We start from the raw sequence: 16,299 nt of genomic DNA on the forward strand, positions 1-16,299 counted from the left end.
TTCTTTCATCAACCCTATCTCCCAGCTCCTTTTCCACCCCTGAAGTATGATGGGGGTTACTAGGCTAGATAGAGTGAGAAATGAGGAAGTGAGGAGGAGAACAGGGGTGGAAAAGGAGCTGGGAGATAGGGTTGATGAAAGAATATTAGGATGGTTTGGACACATGGAAAGAATGAGTGAAGAAAGACTAGTAAAAGAGGTATGGAAGGCAGATGTGGAGGGAGTGAACATGAGGGGATGTCCTAGGATGAGGTGGATGGATGGAGTGAAGGGGGCTTTGGGGAAGAGGGGAACGTCTGTTGAGGAAGGATGGGAGAGGACAGAAGACAGGGGTGAATGGAGAATGGTTGTATATGGATGATGTGATTGCATGAGGTGGAATAGGCGGGGGATGGGGGATGAGGTAGGATGTGTGAGCAAAATTTGACGCAGCCCGAAGGGATTTCTCCGTGTCCTCTCCTTTTATGCAAGGGGGGGATGGAGAGGGGGGGGTCGCCGATTTAATGAAGCGGCCTTGCTGTGGATGTGCTGTATCTTGTGACACTGCTTCTGACCCAGGGCAGTGGACAAGGTGCAGGGATGACCCATCATCCAGGAGGTGCTCAGATAAGAGGGAGGGTGGAGGGATGTGGAGTGTATTCAGGGATGGAATGGGTGGAAATGATTTTATGCCTTTCCCTTTTTTGCTACCTCCCTTGTAAGGGGGAAAAAGCCTTGGTATATGTATGTACAGTACATAGACAGCTTCTCCAAGTAGAATAGGAGAGACAAATGTCTTTGGGCACACTGCTTGTAGGACTGAATGAGCTATGGTAGTGCTTGTTGTCAGTATCTCCCTTTCCTCCTTTTTCAATTAATTCATGTAACAAAACATGAAGGGAGTCAGGTACATTGTTTTCAACATTATTAACGAGTCCTTCAGGAGAAGGATAGTTGCAGGAGTCATATACTTTTGACTTGATGTCCTTCTTAGTAATACCTGCTGCAGTTCTAACAATCCTCAATTGCTCTTCTTACTCACTATGCAGTTTTTCATTATACCATGAATTACATAGCACTTTATCTAGTGTCTTTTTTTGGAGGGTGGTCATGATTACATCATTTCTGTGCTTTTCCTGTAATTTGGTTTTCAGGTAGCTTGCACTTATCTTGCAGGATTGGTTCTGATGCATCACATCTAGCAATGCCTGCAAAATAAGTTGATGGTCATCACTCTCTTCCATGTATGAACAAACTCTCTCCAAGCCAGATACAATATCTTCATCATCAGGTTGTCCATGTTTGCCTGATGGAATTAAATGCTGCTTTTTCACAAACAAACAAAAAATGGCACTACACGATCTATGGTACCTAGCTTCTTCTTCAACCAAACACTGGACACCAACTACAATCACTTTTATTTTTTTTGTCCCAGTCATTATTACGATCGTTACCTTTATGAAACACATTTTTTCCAAAGTCTAAAGTCATCACGTTACTAATTGCCTGCCATCTATGGAGTTTTTTTTTCACTTATTCACAGCACTCTTCAAAATAAAATAAACACTTTTTCTTTAAATCAAAATCAGTTTCTTTTGATCTTGCATACATATACCAAGGCTTTTTCCCCCTTACAAGGGAGGTAGCCAAAAATGAAAAGGCATAAAATCATTCCCACCCATTCCATCCCTGAATACACTCCACACCCCTCCACCCTCCCTCTTATCTTAGCACCTCCTGGATGACGGGTCATCCCTGCACCCTGCCCACTGCCCTGGGTCAGAAGCAGTGATCTTAGTTTTTGTTTAATAGGTCAGTTGTGTCTTTTCTATTAGCAGCTGTAATACTCTTCTCTAGTATAGTCTTTTCTGCACTTTACATGTACTTGAACAGCTGATAAAATAACCCACGTTTGTCATTTATCATCTCTTTTCTTACTTGCTTCAACATATGTCGACATTTTGATCTGTGGTTACCTCTATTTTTAAACCATACTCTGAAATGAAAAATAATACAGTGGAACCCCGCCATTCATCTGCCTCTCTACTCGTACAACTCGTTATTTGTCCAACTTGTTCAAGTAAAATTCAACTCTTCATTCATACGCTTGCCCTGCGATTCGGACAGCGTCACCTTGTTACTGGCCGCGCCACATGGTCGCTTCAGCTCAGTCTTGTGCTAGCTTCTGTACGCTACGCATCATCCACGCAAGCTTCGTGAACCTTTGTGCTACTTTATTACTATTTTTTGTTATATTAAAAATAGTGTAGCCATGGGTCCAAAAAAGATTAGTGATTCAACCAAGCCTAAAAGGAAAGCAGTGAGAACGACAATTGAATTTAAAGAAAGAACTCATTGCGAAATTTTAAAGTGGAACTCGTATCTCTGACCTGGCAACTCAGTATGACATGGCAAAATCAACCATATCATCTATACTGAAAAATAAAGACATAATAAAAGAGGCTAATGTGGCAAAAGGAGTGACCGTTCTTACTGTGAACAGGTCACTTGTAATTGAACAAGTGGAAAAACTTTTGTTAGTTTGGATTAACAAAAAACAATTTGCTGGTGAAAGCATTTCTGAAACAATAATTTGTGAAAAAGCAAAGCGGTTGCATGATGACCTTAAGCGAGACAGCCCTGGAACCAGTGCGCAAAGTGATGAATTTAAAGCAAGTAGGGGATGGTTTGATCAATTTAAGAAACGAAGTGGCATTCATAGTGTTGTTAGGCGTGGGGAGGCTGCCAATGCAAACAAAGGTGCTGCTGAAAAGTTTGTTGGGGAATTTAAAAACTTTGTAGAGAGTGAGGGATTTACTCCTCCCCAAGGTTTTAATTGTGACAAAACTGGCCTCTTCTGGAAGAAGATGCCTAAGAGGACCTATATCACAAAAGAGGAGAAATCATTGCCAGGACACAAGCCTATGAAAGACAGGCTTACACTCTTCTTGTGTGCTAATGCTATTGGGGACCTCAAAATTAGATCTTTGCTTGTCTACCACTCAGAAAACCCAAGAGTGTTCAAGAAAAATAATGTTATAAAAAGTAAACTCAATGTATTGTGGAGGGCTAATAGTAAGGCTTGGGTAACAAGGCAGTTCTTCACCGAGTGGATGTATGAAGTGTTTGCCCCCAGTGTGAAAAAATATCTAGAGCTGAAAAATTTACCACTCGAGGCCCTTCTGGTAATGGACAATGCTCCTGCTCACCCTCCAGGCTTGGAGGAAGATCTGGTGGGTGAATACAGCTTCATCCAAGTGAGGTTTTTGCCCCCTAATACCACTCCTCTAATCCAGCCCATGGATCAGCAGATCATTTCAAACTTCAAAAAGCTTTACACAAAAGCACTTTTTCAAAGGTGCTTTGAAGTGACCTCTGACACAGAACTAACCCTCAGGGACTTTTGGAAGAACCATTTCAATATCCTTCATTGCTTGAGGATAATAGACAAAGCTTGGGGGGGAAGTTTCTTTCAGGACACTGAACTCTGCCTGGAAGAATCTGTGGCAAGACTGTGTGGCAGCCAGAGACTTTGAAGGCTTTGACACAGAGCCTGTAGTGGTGGATGATATTGTGTCCCTGGGGAAGTCCATGGGTTTGGATGTAGACAGTGATGATGTGGAGGAGTTGGTCGAAGACCACAGAAATGAGCTGACAACTGAAGAACTCCAAGAACTGCACAGGGAGCAGCAAGAAGAAGTGGTTGAAGAACTTTCTTCTTCAGAGGAGGAAAGTAGTAAGGGAAGCATTTCCACTGCAGAAATTAAAGAACTGTGTTATCACTGGGAGAAAACACAGAGTGGTGCAAAAATGGCATCCTAAAACTGCTGTGGTCAACAGGAGCATCAATTTGTTCAATGACAATGTTATTGACCATATTAGAAAAATTCTGAAAAATCATCAAAGGCAGACAACATTGGACAGGTTTTTAAAGAAAGAATCCCAAGATTCTTCTAGTACAAAAAGACAGAAAAAAGAAAGAACACCAGAAAGAGAGAAAACACCTGAAGGATGTTTATATGGAAGGTGACTCCCCTTCCAAACAGTAACATCAACATCCCTCCTCCTCCTCTCCACCTTCCACTTATGTCATCAGCTCACCTCAGTACTGGTAAAGTGCAGTTGAATTTTTATTTATTTCATGTACAGTACTATATATTTATTGTTTTTCATAGTTTTTATGTATTTTATGCTTAAAATATTATTACAAAGGTATAAGCAATCATCTGTGGGTCTGAAACTGATTAATCCAATTTACATTATATCTTATGGGAAAAAATTATTCGCCATTCGTACAAATCGCCATTCGAACAGCCTCCTGGAAGAAATTGTGTACAAATAGCGAGGTTCCACTGTATATAAATTAACCTTCTAGAAAAATATTTATTATAAAGCTAAAAAGAAATAAGCAAATGTCAGTGATACCAAACCTATAGGAAGTGAACAAAATCATGTCAGAACTATACATGATTTTAAGAACAAACTTGATGTGGAGAGATACAAAAATAGGTCACTACAGGCATAGCTCTCGTCCCGTAAAATACAACTAGGTAAATCCGCACAGAAAAGAATATAGTTTTAAAATTGTGAATATCTTTAAAATGATCACTTACAGCAAAAATATGCATAGAGCATGTTTTGTAGAAAATTTTATTTTAAATAATAATATATGAAACAGTTTTTTCATCAAATCAGCTGTTTTCATGGAAATACTGTAATGAAAAACTGAAATTTGGTAACCATTTTCCAAGTTAGCAGACAAAGCTCAGGGTGAACCGATGGGAACTTTTGATATGTTATTTCTAAGTGTCTAAAGAAGTTGTTCTCCAATTTTCAGCTTGTTATAAATTTTTTCACTTATTTTTCCTAATTTGACTGGACTACATGTGTGAATAGGTTGAAGAGTGTTGGCAATAGTATCACATTACAAATAATGTACATCAAACTATTGCACCAGTGTTTTTTTATTTGTCATTTATAATATTTTACAGGTGTTGTATGCATTATATTTGACTTTGGCATTTTGATTTCCAGATAACCCAAGAAAGATGGCTGACACCCTACTGAATGCTGAACTATTAGCTGCCTGCTCAGCTCTTGGATACAGTGATGGTGCCAAATACTATAAGGAGCCTGATTGCTTAGAGACCATAAAGGATCTCATTAGGTATCTTCGAAAAGATGATGAAAGTCATGTAATTCGTAGAGCTTTAGGGGACACCAAGGTAGTACAAACTGATTTAATTCCAATAGTATGTGACTCTAGTGATGACAAAGAATTGTTTGAGGTCACTCTTCGTCTCCTTGTTAACCTAACAAACCCAGTTCTTCTCCTGTTTCGTGAAGAACTTCCTGAAGACAAGGTTACACGAAACCAGTTTCTCCAGCTTCTTTCTCAGCAGCAAATATACAAGGAAGCTTTTGCTGATGATAAGGTATGGGCTGTTTTGGTCAGATACTTAGGGAATCTTTTGATGTTGGAATGGGAGAATCGGTTGGAGGATGATAAACTGGTTGTTGAAAGAATTCTGATCCTGATTCGCAATGTACTCACAGTTCCTGCCAATCCAGAAACTGAGAAAAGGACAGATGATGATGCAAGTATTCATGACCAAATACTTTGGGCTCTTCATTTGGCAGGATTTGAGGACATCTTATTGTATATATGTTCCTCAGAAAATGAACAAGATCTCTGCATGCATGCTCTAGAAATTATATCCCTAATGCTGAAAGAACAAGACCCCACTCAATTGGCAAGAGCAGGCTTGGAGAGGTCTCATTCAGAAAAGGAGAAAGATGAGAAAGAATTGATGGACATTAGGAAGAGAGAAATTGCTGAAAAGCAAGCAAAGCTAAAGAAATTTGTTGGAGCTCGTCACTCCAGATTTGGTGGTTCCTTCTGTGTGAAGAACATGAAAGGTATAAGTGATAGGGAACTTATTACTCATCAGCCCCTCAAAGACCTAAAGTCCCTAAATTTTGATCACTGTAAAGAACCCAAGAAAACTCCAAAGCATCGCATGCCACTCAAAGATCAAGGGTGTACCAGGCGCTCTACGTTGGCCATTCGCCTTTTTTTACAGGAACTGTGCTTTGAGTTCCTGAAGGGAGCCTACAACAGCATCATGTACATTGTTAAGGACAATCTTAATCGAGCTCGAGCTCAGGAACATGATGAAACCTATTACCTGTGGGCCATGAAGTTTTTTATGGAATTTAATCGACAGTACAAATTCCAAGTTGAACTGGTTAGTGAAACTATAAGTGTGCAAGCATTTCACTACATTCAAACACAACTTGAGCACTACTATGAAATGATGACAACAGACAAGAAGAAAATACCACATTGGTCTCGACGCATGCACAAGGCCCTTAGGGCTTATCAGGAATTGCTCTTGAATCTTGCCAGTATGGACAAATCAGAGAATGAGTCTGTTAGGGAGTCATCTAGAATTCTAAAGAGTAAAGTGTTTTATGTTATTGAATACAGGGAATTGGTCCTTATCCTTTTGCAGAATTATGATGAACTTAAGATGAGCAATTCCTATCTCAAAGATCTTGTTGAGACAAGTCACATTTTCCTAAAGCTACTGGAGCAAATGTGTGGCAAACACAGACACCTTATGGTACAAAAGAAAAGTGTTAAAAAGAAGAAGAAGCAGAAGCCTAAGGCTAGTGAACAAGGAAGAGGACAAATTACTGAGGAGCAGTTGAGGGAACAGTGGGATGAGATGGCTGAAGAAATGGGTGTAATATTGCAGGGAGGTGTAGAACTCCCTGATACTATTCCATTTGATGCAGCATCTGAACTTAGAGATGATGAACAGAAAGAAGCAAGCATGAGAAAAATAAATGCATTGTTACGGAAGAAAGAGTTGAAAGAAGGGATCTCCTTGCTCAGGTCATCAAGGGAAGTATGGCCAGAAGGGGATATTTTTGGGGCTCAGGATATTGACCCAACCCAGGAATTTTTGGCATTAGAGGAAATATTTATGGCCAATCTTAACCCTGAAGAGCCAAAGGAGCCAACAGAAATAATAAAGTCAGACGAAGAGGAAGAGGAGGATGAAGAAGAACAGACTATGGAATATGTCAGGGAACAAGAGTTTAACTTTCAAGAATTTGTGAGAAGATTTGCAAACACCCGTGTCATGCAGTCATTTTACAAACTGTTTAGAAATTTCAATAACAATAGTGATTATACCAACCACTGTATCCTCAAGATGTACCATAGAATAGGATGGGACTGCAAGTTGCCAGCTATGTTCTTCCAGGCTTCCATTTTCAGAATTTTCCAAATGGCCATGGAAGACCCAAGAAGTAAGTCAAATGGTACAATAAAAGAAATCAATAAGTTTGCTAGATTTATTCTTAGGAAATTCTTTGAAGTGACAGAAACAAATAAAAAGGTTTTTGTGGAACTTCTTTTCTGGAAGACAAATAAGGAAGCCTTAGAAATTGAGTGTGGGTATGGCACCTCTGAATCCACAACTCGAGTTAAGGGAGCTTGGAATGAAGAGGAGGAAGATGAATTGCAGAGGCTGTATGAAGAATTCAAAGACACTTGTCCAGAAGGAAAAGACACTAAAGATGCTGTAGACATGATAGTGCAAAACCTCATCAATCAGAATCGTACCAGAAGAATGGTCATTAAGAAGCTTAAAGATCTTGGTCTTGTTACTAATATTAAGGAACTTAGTAGGAAACCCATAAAAGTTCGTGCACCAAAAACTTGGACAGAAGAGGAAGAAGGAGAACTGAAGATGTTGTTTGAAGAATACAAGGAGTCTATGGATCCTATTACCATGATTATGGATAATATGATTATTCAGCGACCAAAACATCGTGTGGTGGAAAAGATATTAGAATTGGGGCTTGTTGCCGATAAGAAGGAACTACGTAAGAAGAGAATAAAAAAAAATGAAAAAACAAAGAAGTCAAAGAAAGCTGACATTGGTTTCCAGTTTTTAATGGCCAATCAGAATAGTGATGATGAAGGCAAAGTAGAAGAGAGTGTTGACAGTTTGAATTCTGCTAGTGACTCTTCAAATAGTGATGGTGATGAAAATGAAATTCCTCAAACCCAAGTTTATGTTCCTCCAGTATCAACACCTGGGCTCATTACTGCTGCTCTTAATCAGGTAATTAAAAATGGTATGAGAGAGTCAGTGCAGTGGATATCAGGGATCTTGAAGGAAATAGCAGATGACAGAGAAGAAGATGGAGACTTTGAACCCATACCATTATTAGCTGTGACCGAAGAAAGCACTGCAGCAATGGAAGATGAAGCCTTCCAACAACTTTTGAAAATGATAGGAATCCATCCTCCTGTTGGACACCAAGAAATGTTCTGGAGAGTTCCATCACGGCTCACTGTTGAAGGGCTAAGAAAAAGGGTCTTATACTTGAAGAGTGGATTAGAAGGTCAAAATCTACAGGATGGAAACCCAGATGAACCTTTAGAAGCACCAGATGTTCAAAAGAAATCAAAGAAAGAATCCTCAAAGAATAACACCAAAGTAACTAGGATGAGGAAAAGACATTATTCTAATGATAAAGATAATGAAAACAAAGAAAATAAGCAGATGCAAGATGAAAATAAAATGTCTAAACCCAAAGCAAACAAACCTGGAAAGAAAAGGAGTAAACCAGAAGACTCAAGTGATGAAGATGTTCCTCTTAGTAGTATACAGAGCTCAGGGTCTGGAAACCATGTAGTTAGTGAAGGTGATGATGTAGAAACTATGAGTGTCAAGAAAGTAGGATGGAAGAGAACGATAAGTGACAGTGAGGATGATGAACCAAAAGCTTCAAAGAAAAGGGCCCCAAGTTATAAGAAGGCAGAGGGTAGTGTGAAAAAAAGAAAATCCAAGGCTAGTGGGAAGCAATCAGCAGAAGAAATCCAGATTGACAAAGAAGCACAAAATTTTGTGGGAGAAATGAAACACATGACAGAAGAGCCACTGGGTGACACTCAAGACCTTCGTCTTCATTTAGACACAGAAACACAAATGCTGTATGGAAAGACTTGGGGTATCAAAGGCAACCAGACATCATATAGAAGTAGAATTATTGACTATGACTCTGATGAAGATGACATTCCCTTGATCAGTCAGCAGGCTCCAAAGACCATAATCTTAGAAGATTCAGACAATGATTCAAGAAAAACTGTCAGAAAGAGGATAGCAACCATTGAAAGTGATTCTGATTAAAACTTCATCTAGTTTTACCCCGTGTGAAGACCCTGTTTCTATCTCCTCACCATATCAGTAGTGGACAGCACATAATATGGAATTGGGTGCACTACCCACCAGTAATTATAAAAGACTTGACTGATAACTTGGGAAGACTATCAGAAAGAGGATTGCAACCTTTGGTTGCAATTCTGATAGGTATGTAATAATATGTATACTGTTAGTGAGATTTTCTTTTGTGCTATATAGGTATTCATATCAGCCCAGTTAGTTGCAGTGTTTGTAGATTATTTGCTTTTATATTCACACTTATACAAGAAATGAATAGATTAAAAAGATATTTTGTTTATAAAACCAAGTCATTAAATATGTGTGGATGTAATATACATAAAAATACAAGGGAAGAGAATGATGTGTGATTGAGAAAGTGAATGTGTTAGTGATGAATAAAACAAGTTGAAAGGGAAGGTGAGTGATGAGGGGGCAAGAGAGGGAAGGTGTGGCACTGTTGATAAGTGATGAAATAGGGAAGTGCATGGTAGAGTAAAGGAAGTGTCTATGAAGATAATGTGGGTTAAGCTGAAATTGGAATGGGTGGTATAGGATTTGTGAGTGCATACAATCCTAGTAGTAAGGAAAGTGAAGAAAAGAGAGAAGTTTTTTGGATTGAGATTAGTGTAGAGAGTTTTGGGAAGAATATTAATGTAGTGTTGGGAGTTCTCAATGCTAGAGTAGGAGATGAACTCGTATAATATTAGGTACAGGGTGTCGGGTAAGAACTATATGGGAGAGATGTTAGAGATAAGTTTAGAAAGGGAGTTATCAATAGAGAGTAGTAGCAGTGTTTAAGAAGACACAAGCATAGTTATACATAAGAAAGGGTGGTTGAGAGGGCATTAATGGACCATGTATTGGTACCTAAAGGGAAGATTGGAAAAACTTTGGACATTAATGTTTCCAGGGAGAGAGCAAGGGATTATCAGAGCTGGTAGAAGGAAAATTAAGAGTGGAGGAAGATTGGAAAAGGAGGAAAAGAGAGGCAGATAGAGAAATGCTTAGGGTGAACAATCTAAGAAGGAAAAAGGTAAAAAATTCTGGGAGAAGCTGAGAGAAATGTGGGGGGTAGTGAAGGATAGAAAAGGGAGCAGAGGAAGAATGAGTATGTTTCAATGAGGAAGTGGTAAAGGGTGCAAAGACAGTATGTGAGATAAGGGAGATAGAAGGGAATTGAAGGAGAGGCAGTGTATAGTGGGATAAAGAATTAAAGGTGGTGAAAGAAAGGAAATGAGCTCATGTAGATTGAATGCAAAATAGAATATATGAAGTTGTGAGAAGCACAGAAAGGAAAGACAAGAAGCAAAATGCAAGGGGAGACCAGGTGTAAAATGGAGCAAGAGTGATTATTTGATAAAAACTTTAAAAAAAAATAAGATGTTTTGGAAGGAAACGAAAAATGAGGGGGGTGAGATAAATAGAGTGAAAAAGATAAGGGTACAGACGAACAGATGTTAATGGAACGGAAGGCAGCAAAGGGGAGATAGTTAAATTATTTCAGGGTTTTGTTGAATATGGAGGAGGTCAGGGATTGATTGAACATGGCAGTGGGAGGTACCAGAGAAATGACTCTTACAGGAGAAGAAAATTATAGGGTTATAGGAAAAGATGAGATAAAGCATTGAAATTTATGAAATCTTGTAAGGCACCTGGGTTAGTTGGATGTCACTTGGAGAGTGATGAAGAGAGGAACTGTTGCAGTGGGTTGGATAGTAGATTTGTTTAATGTGTGCCTAAAGTAGAGGAATGTGCCATAAGACTGGAGGAGTGCAAGTACAGTTACCATACAATGGAAGAGGGGACTGTATGTAGTAGCTTTAGAAAGGTCAGTCTATTAGATATAGTTGAAAATACATATGGGAGGGTGTTAACTGAGAGGATTAGGAGGGGAACAGAGAAATTAGGGAAGAATGGTGTGGGTATAGGAAAGGAAAAGGGTACATAGATCAGAGGTTCATAGGAAGCATATGTGTGAAAAATATTTGTCAAAAAGTAAAAATGTATGGCTTTTATGCATTTAGGGAAGGTATATGACCCAGATCTGTCCAAGACTGTAATATGTATCAGTAGTATGGTCCCCACACAGAATGAAGGATATAAACAAATTCGAAAGAATGAAAAGGGGAGCAACCAAACTGGTCACCATCCTGGTAGATAAACCATAATAGGAAAGACTAAAAGCTTTGGGTTAGCCAACTTTGTAAGATTGAAGAGGTGATATGATTACAGTATTCATATCACTAAAGGGGATAGATTGCATTGACAGAGATTTCCTGATTTAAGAGTTCATGGGAGCAATTTAAGAAAGGTCACATGTCTAAATGATGTGAAGAAATACAGTTTTCCATATAAATGCATAAATACTTGGAACAGCTTAGGAAGTGATGTAGCCCAAGCTCAAACAACACATGAGTTCAAATTTAAATATGATAATTAGAAATCAAAGATATAGATTAAGTTGGAATTGTACATGAATTTGAGTCCAAATATGATAGAGAAAAAAAGTTAGAGAATAGGAGACAGGACCCAGTGACCATTGCTCTTTTCCTGTATACTACAGTTAGGTAAATACCTGAAGTCATTGTGGTAGGTGTTGCAGATGTATGGGATAGAGGAAAGCTGATGGGGTAGTCAAAAGTTCTTACATGAGTAGTAGAGCTTGTGTTAAAGTAGGGAATGGAGAGAGAGTGGTTTGAGATGAATGTGGTGTTGCATCAAGGTTATGTAATGTCACTAGGTGTTCAGTATGTACATAAATAGGGAACTGAAGGAGAGGTGGTGGGATAAAGAATTAAAGATGATGGTGAAAGAAAAGAAATGAGCTCATGTAGATTGGTTGCAAAATAGAACTTATGAAGATGTGGGAGATGAGCCAGTTGTTGTTCGTGGCTGAGCCAGAGGAAGGTCAAGTATATGAGAGGGTATATAAAAGGAGAATGTTGAAAGTAAATATAGGCAAAATTGAGGTGATGAAATGTTCAAAAGGAGAGGATGGCAAGGAGTTGGAAGTAAGTTTTAGGGAAGAAAGGCTGAAGGAAGCAAAGAGCTTTGGAGTATTTAGGATGGCATGTAGCAGGGAATGGAGAGGGGGTGGAGGTGTATTGTAGAGTAAGAGAAGCAGGTAAATGACTGGGGGAAATGAAAAGTGTCATGAGAAGTAGATATCCAGGGATGAACACACAGAAAAAAAAAATGTATGAAGGGGTGATCATGCCCACAGCACTATATGTGGGTTACAAGGATGGATAAAGTAAGAAATGCAGAGGTGAGGCAGAGAGCAGGAGTGAAAAAAAAGAGTTGGTAGATAGGATTAATGAATGAGTACAGTACTAGGATGGTTTGGACATGGAATGAGTGAAGAAAAAATAGCAAAGCAAGTATGGAAGGCAGATATAGATGGAGTGAACTTGAAGAGAAGGCATAGAATGGGACTTGTGGGCCAAAGTGATTTGTTCTTGAGTGGAAAGTGGGAGGGAGGAATGTCATCATGTAATGAAGCAGTATGGGGTAAACCAGCTTCAGCTATCAGGCCCTGGTGCAAAAATGCTGTGTCTTTTGTTTCTGGACTTAGCAGTATGTAGGGGACAAGAATGATTCTTCCTTGATGTATCATTTCATGATGATGTATTCTTCTGCCACACTCGCCAACTATGTATATATATGTATATAAGTATATGTGTGTATTTTTTTTCTAAACACATTAATACATTATTTACTCATTTTATGTATGTTAGCAGACTTATTAACTTTCATTAAATTTCTTTTGATTTCTGTTAATTTGTTATTTCTTTTCCATCATATGTTGCTATAAGTCAAAGGTGTTTCAAATCATCAGATTGATGGTGTTATAGTGAATAACTCAATAGAATCTAGGAATGGACTATGTGGAGTGAATATATACCAAAGTGATAATTTTTATGACAGTTGCATGCAGGATTCGAACCCACTGCACTCGGCCATCCGTAGATTACCTTCACAGCGCCCTAATCTACAGATGGTAATCTACGGATGGCCGAGTGCAGTGGGTTCGAATCCTGCATGCAACTGTCATAAAAATTATCGGCTTGATGTCGCTGCTATTAGCGAATTACTCTCATATACCAAAGTGATGGCCTCTCAATCATGTGCACCACAAAAATTTATCCCATTGTCTCAATTATCTGTAAGTGAGACTAAGGGTAGTCAGGACAGACTACAGTCAGGAAATTGTTGTGGCTAGTGAGGGTAACAGTGGTGAGGCCAAGTTAGATAATGATTGAACTGCTTGAGAACCCTTGGCCACATATTGACAAGTTTGTGTCCTATAGGAAAACAGAGGACAAGAATTATATTTCATTGTAAGGTCTGCCCTCCCAAGCAGCATGATGTTAGGGCCCACAAGAGTAGCAGTACTACTGAGCCACTTCAGGAAGAAGCATCCTGTCAAATACAATTAGGTGAATACCATTAATCTAGGTATGATAATTGGGAGAATAAGAGGCAGAATCCCACAATTATTGCTCCTTTCCTCTATTTTACAATTAGGCAAATAAAGTTGGGTAAATAGAGGTGGAGGAAGTTTGCAAGGCATCATCAAATAATGGCAAGAAGTTCTTGTACAGCCTAAGTCTGTCTTGTGATGGGTCCACTTCACCCACTACCAGAAAGCTAGTCAAGCTACTTCACCAGTTGTCTAGTGGTGAATCCTTTGGTGGAAATGCTGCTAGTGCTGGCTTATGTGAACAAAGCACTGACTGACTGTCATTTACAATATGGAACCCTTACAGATGGTGGACTACCTCAGTGGGGGGAAAGGAGCACCTGCCTGTGAGGAAGGACAAAAAAAATGTAGAGGAGTAATGATCACCTAATTGATTGAGTGTGTCATTTGTATTTCTGTTAATTTGTAATTCAAACAGTATCTTTTTTTACATTATTAGCAGGTAACAGTCACACATCTATTAATATAACAGTGAAATTATTGGATTAACTGTTATGGAGCTAATTAAGGGATTAACAGATTAATGCTAAACAAAGCTAATATTTTCTTATAAAATTACCCACCACTGCTATAGTGTTAGTGTAGGGTATATTGAAAGAGATCGCAAAGTTATAAACAGATATAGGTCTTAGAATTATAGTAATTTTCTTCTAATCCTCCTCCTCTTGATGAAAATTATCAGATTTTGGCTAAGATATTGATCCAATGGCCCATGTAAGAGTGAATTTTTTGGTGCTTGTTGGACATCAGTTTATACAGAAACAATTCTTTATGAGTATAGAAATGATTATTTATGCTGTTAGAGCTGTCAAGAGTTTTAACAAGAGTAGTAGAGCCTGTGTTAGAATTAGAAATGGAAAGAGTGAGTGGTTTGAGGTAAAGGTGGGACTTCACTAAGGGTGTGTTATGTCGCCTTGGCTGTTCAATTTATACATGGATGGGGTTGTGTGAGAGGTAAATGCAAGGGTAATGGGCCAAGGATTAGAGATGGTTAAAGAAAATTGAGAAAAATGGGAGATAAGCCAGTTGTTGTTTACTGACAATACTGCGCTTGTAGCAGGATCAGAGGGATTAAGGAAATTAGTGATAGAGTTTGAGAATGTGTGCAAAAGAAAGAAGTTGAAGATAAATGTGGGTGAAAGTAAGGTAATGAGATGTACAAGGGGAGAGGATGGCAGCAAGTTGGAAGTGAGTATTAAGGGAGAGAGACTGGAGGAAGTAAATACCTTTAGATACTTGAGTGTGAATGTGGCTGGAAAGGGAGGATTGGAGGTGAAGGTAGAATGTAGATTGAGAGGAGCAAATAAATGCCTTGGGGGATTAAAAAGTGTAATGAGAAGTAGACATTTTGAATGGAGTGATTGTGCTGATAGCACTGTATGGGGCAAAAACATAAAGGAGGAAGAGTTTAAATATGTTTGAGATGAAATGCCTGAGAAGTATGGTAGGGGTTACTAAGCTGGATTGAGTGAGAAATAAGGTGAGGAAGAGAGTGGGGGTGGAAAGGGAGTTGGGAAATAGGGTTAATGGAAGAGTATTGGGATGGTTTGGACACATAGAAAGAATGAGTGAAGAAAGACAAAAGAGGTGTGGAAGGAGTAAACATGAGAGGGCAACCAAGAATGAGATGGATGGATGGGGTAAAAAGGGCATTGGGAAAGGGAAATGTCTATTGAGGAAGGAAGTGAGAAGACAGAAGATAGGGGTGAGTGGAAAATGATTGTGTATGGATGATGCTGTGATGCAGTGAAAGGGGATAGGTGGATGAAGGAGTATGTGTGAATGATATTTTGATGCAGCCTGAAGGGATTTCTCCCTGTCTTCTCTTTTTCTGCATGAGGGGATGGAGAGGGGTGTTGCTGATTAAATGAAGTGGCCTTGCTGTGGATGTGCTGTGTCTTGCTACATTGCTTCTGACCCAGGGCAGTGGGCAAGATGCAGGGATGACCCATCATCCAGGAGGAGCCAAGAAAAGAGGGAGGGAGGGGTGGTGAATGGGAGTGGAGTATGTGGGGATGAAATTGATGGTAGTGGATTTATGCCATTGACTTTGGCTACCTCCCTTGTAAGGGGAAAAAGCTATTGGCATATGTATGTATATTATTTCTCATGATGCCACACCTGCACATGTATTTGTTTTGCAAACAACCCATTTACATTTTCTTCATAATCAAATTTCCATTTTCCACCCAAATTCTCTTAAAAACAAACACACCTTTCACTTAAGCTGCATGAGAACATGAAGTCTAAGTGACAGAAGTACCTCCTTTGTGAGAGCAAGGAATGGAATATAAATATTTTTTCTCTTTATCCATTAATATGGCTTCTTCCAAAAATCAGTTGTTCCCTTTAGTGACTAATAATGGGTACCTGCATGTGGTGATCTTGAAAGATTGACAGTGAAGTTGCCTATTTTCAAACCCTGTCATCCCTACTCACTTCCATGAAGGAGTGTATCCCTGAGGATCTGACACTCTATCTCTAAACTCGGCCCAAGATCACTCAATCAAGTTCAACTTGTATGAACAAGAAAACAAACTTACTGAAATCCATTGCAAGCACTGACTTTGGATAACAGAAAGAAACCGTAAT

At 39.1% G+C, this 16,299-nt stretch overlaps 1 protein-coding gene across 13 annotated transcripts in view; it reads left to right on the forward strand.

Annotated features, from left to right (window-relative positions):
* LOC143038100 (protein timeless homolog) overlaps window positions 1–12,998 on the forward strand; it is a 106,911-nt gene extending 93,913 nt beyond the window's left edge. For all 13 annotated transcript variants that reach the window (XM_076207056.1, XM_076207055.1, XM_076207065.1 and 10 more), the window contains one exon: window positions 5,014–12,998. In XM_076207056.1, coding sequence (XP_076063171.1) covers window positions 5,028–9,191 — 4,164 coding nt within the window. In that variant the 5' untranslated portion in view covers window positions 5,014–5,027 and the 3' untranslated portion in view covers window positions 9,192–12,998. The remainder of the gene's footprint in view (window positions 1–5,013) is intronic.
* The last annotated feature ends 3,301 nt before the right edge of the window (window positions 12,999–16,299 follow it).

Source organism: Oratosquilla oratoria, chromosome 23 (assembly GCF_046742065.1).
Source record: "Oratosquilla oratoria isolate Oo_2021 chromosome 23, ASM4674206v1, whole genome shotgun sequence".
In the NCBI taxonomy this organism is placed as follows: Eukaryota; Metazoa; Arthropoda; class Malacostraca; order Stomatopoda; family Squillidae; genus Oratosquilla; species Oratosquilla oratoria.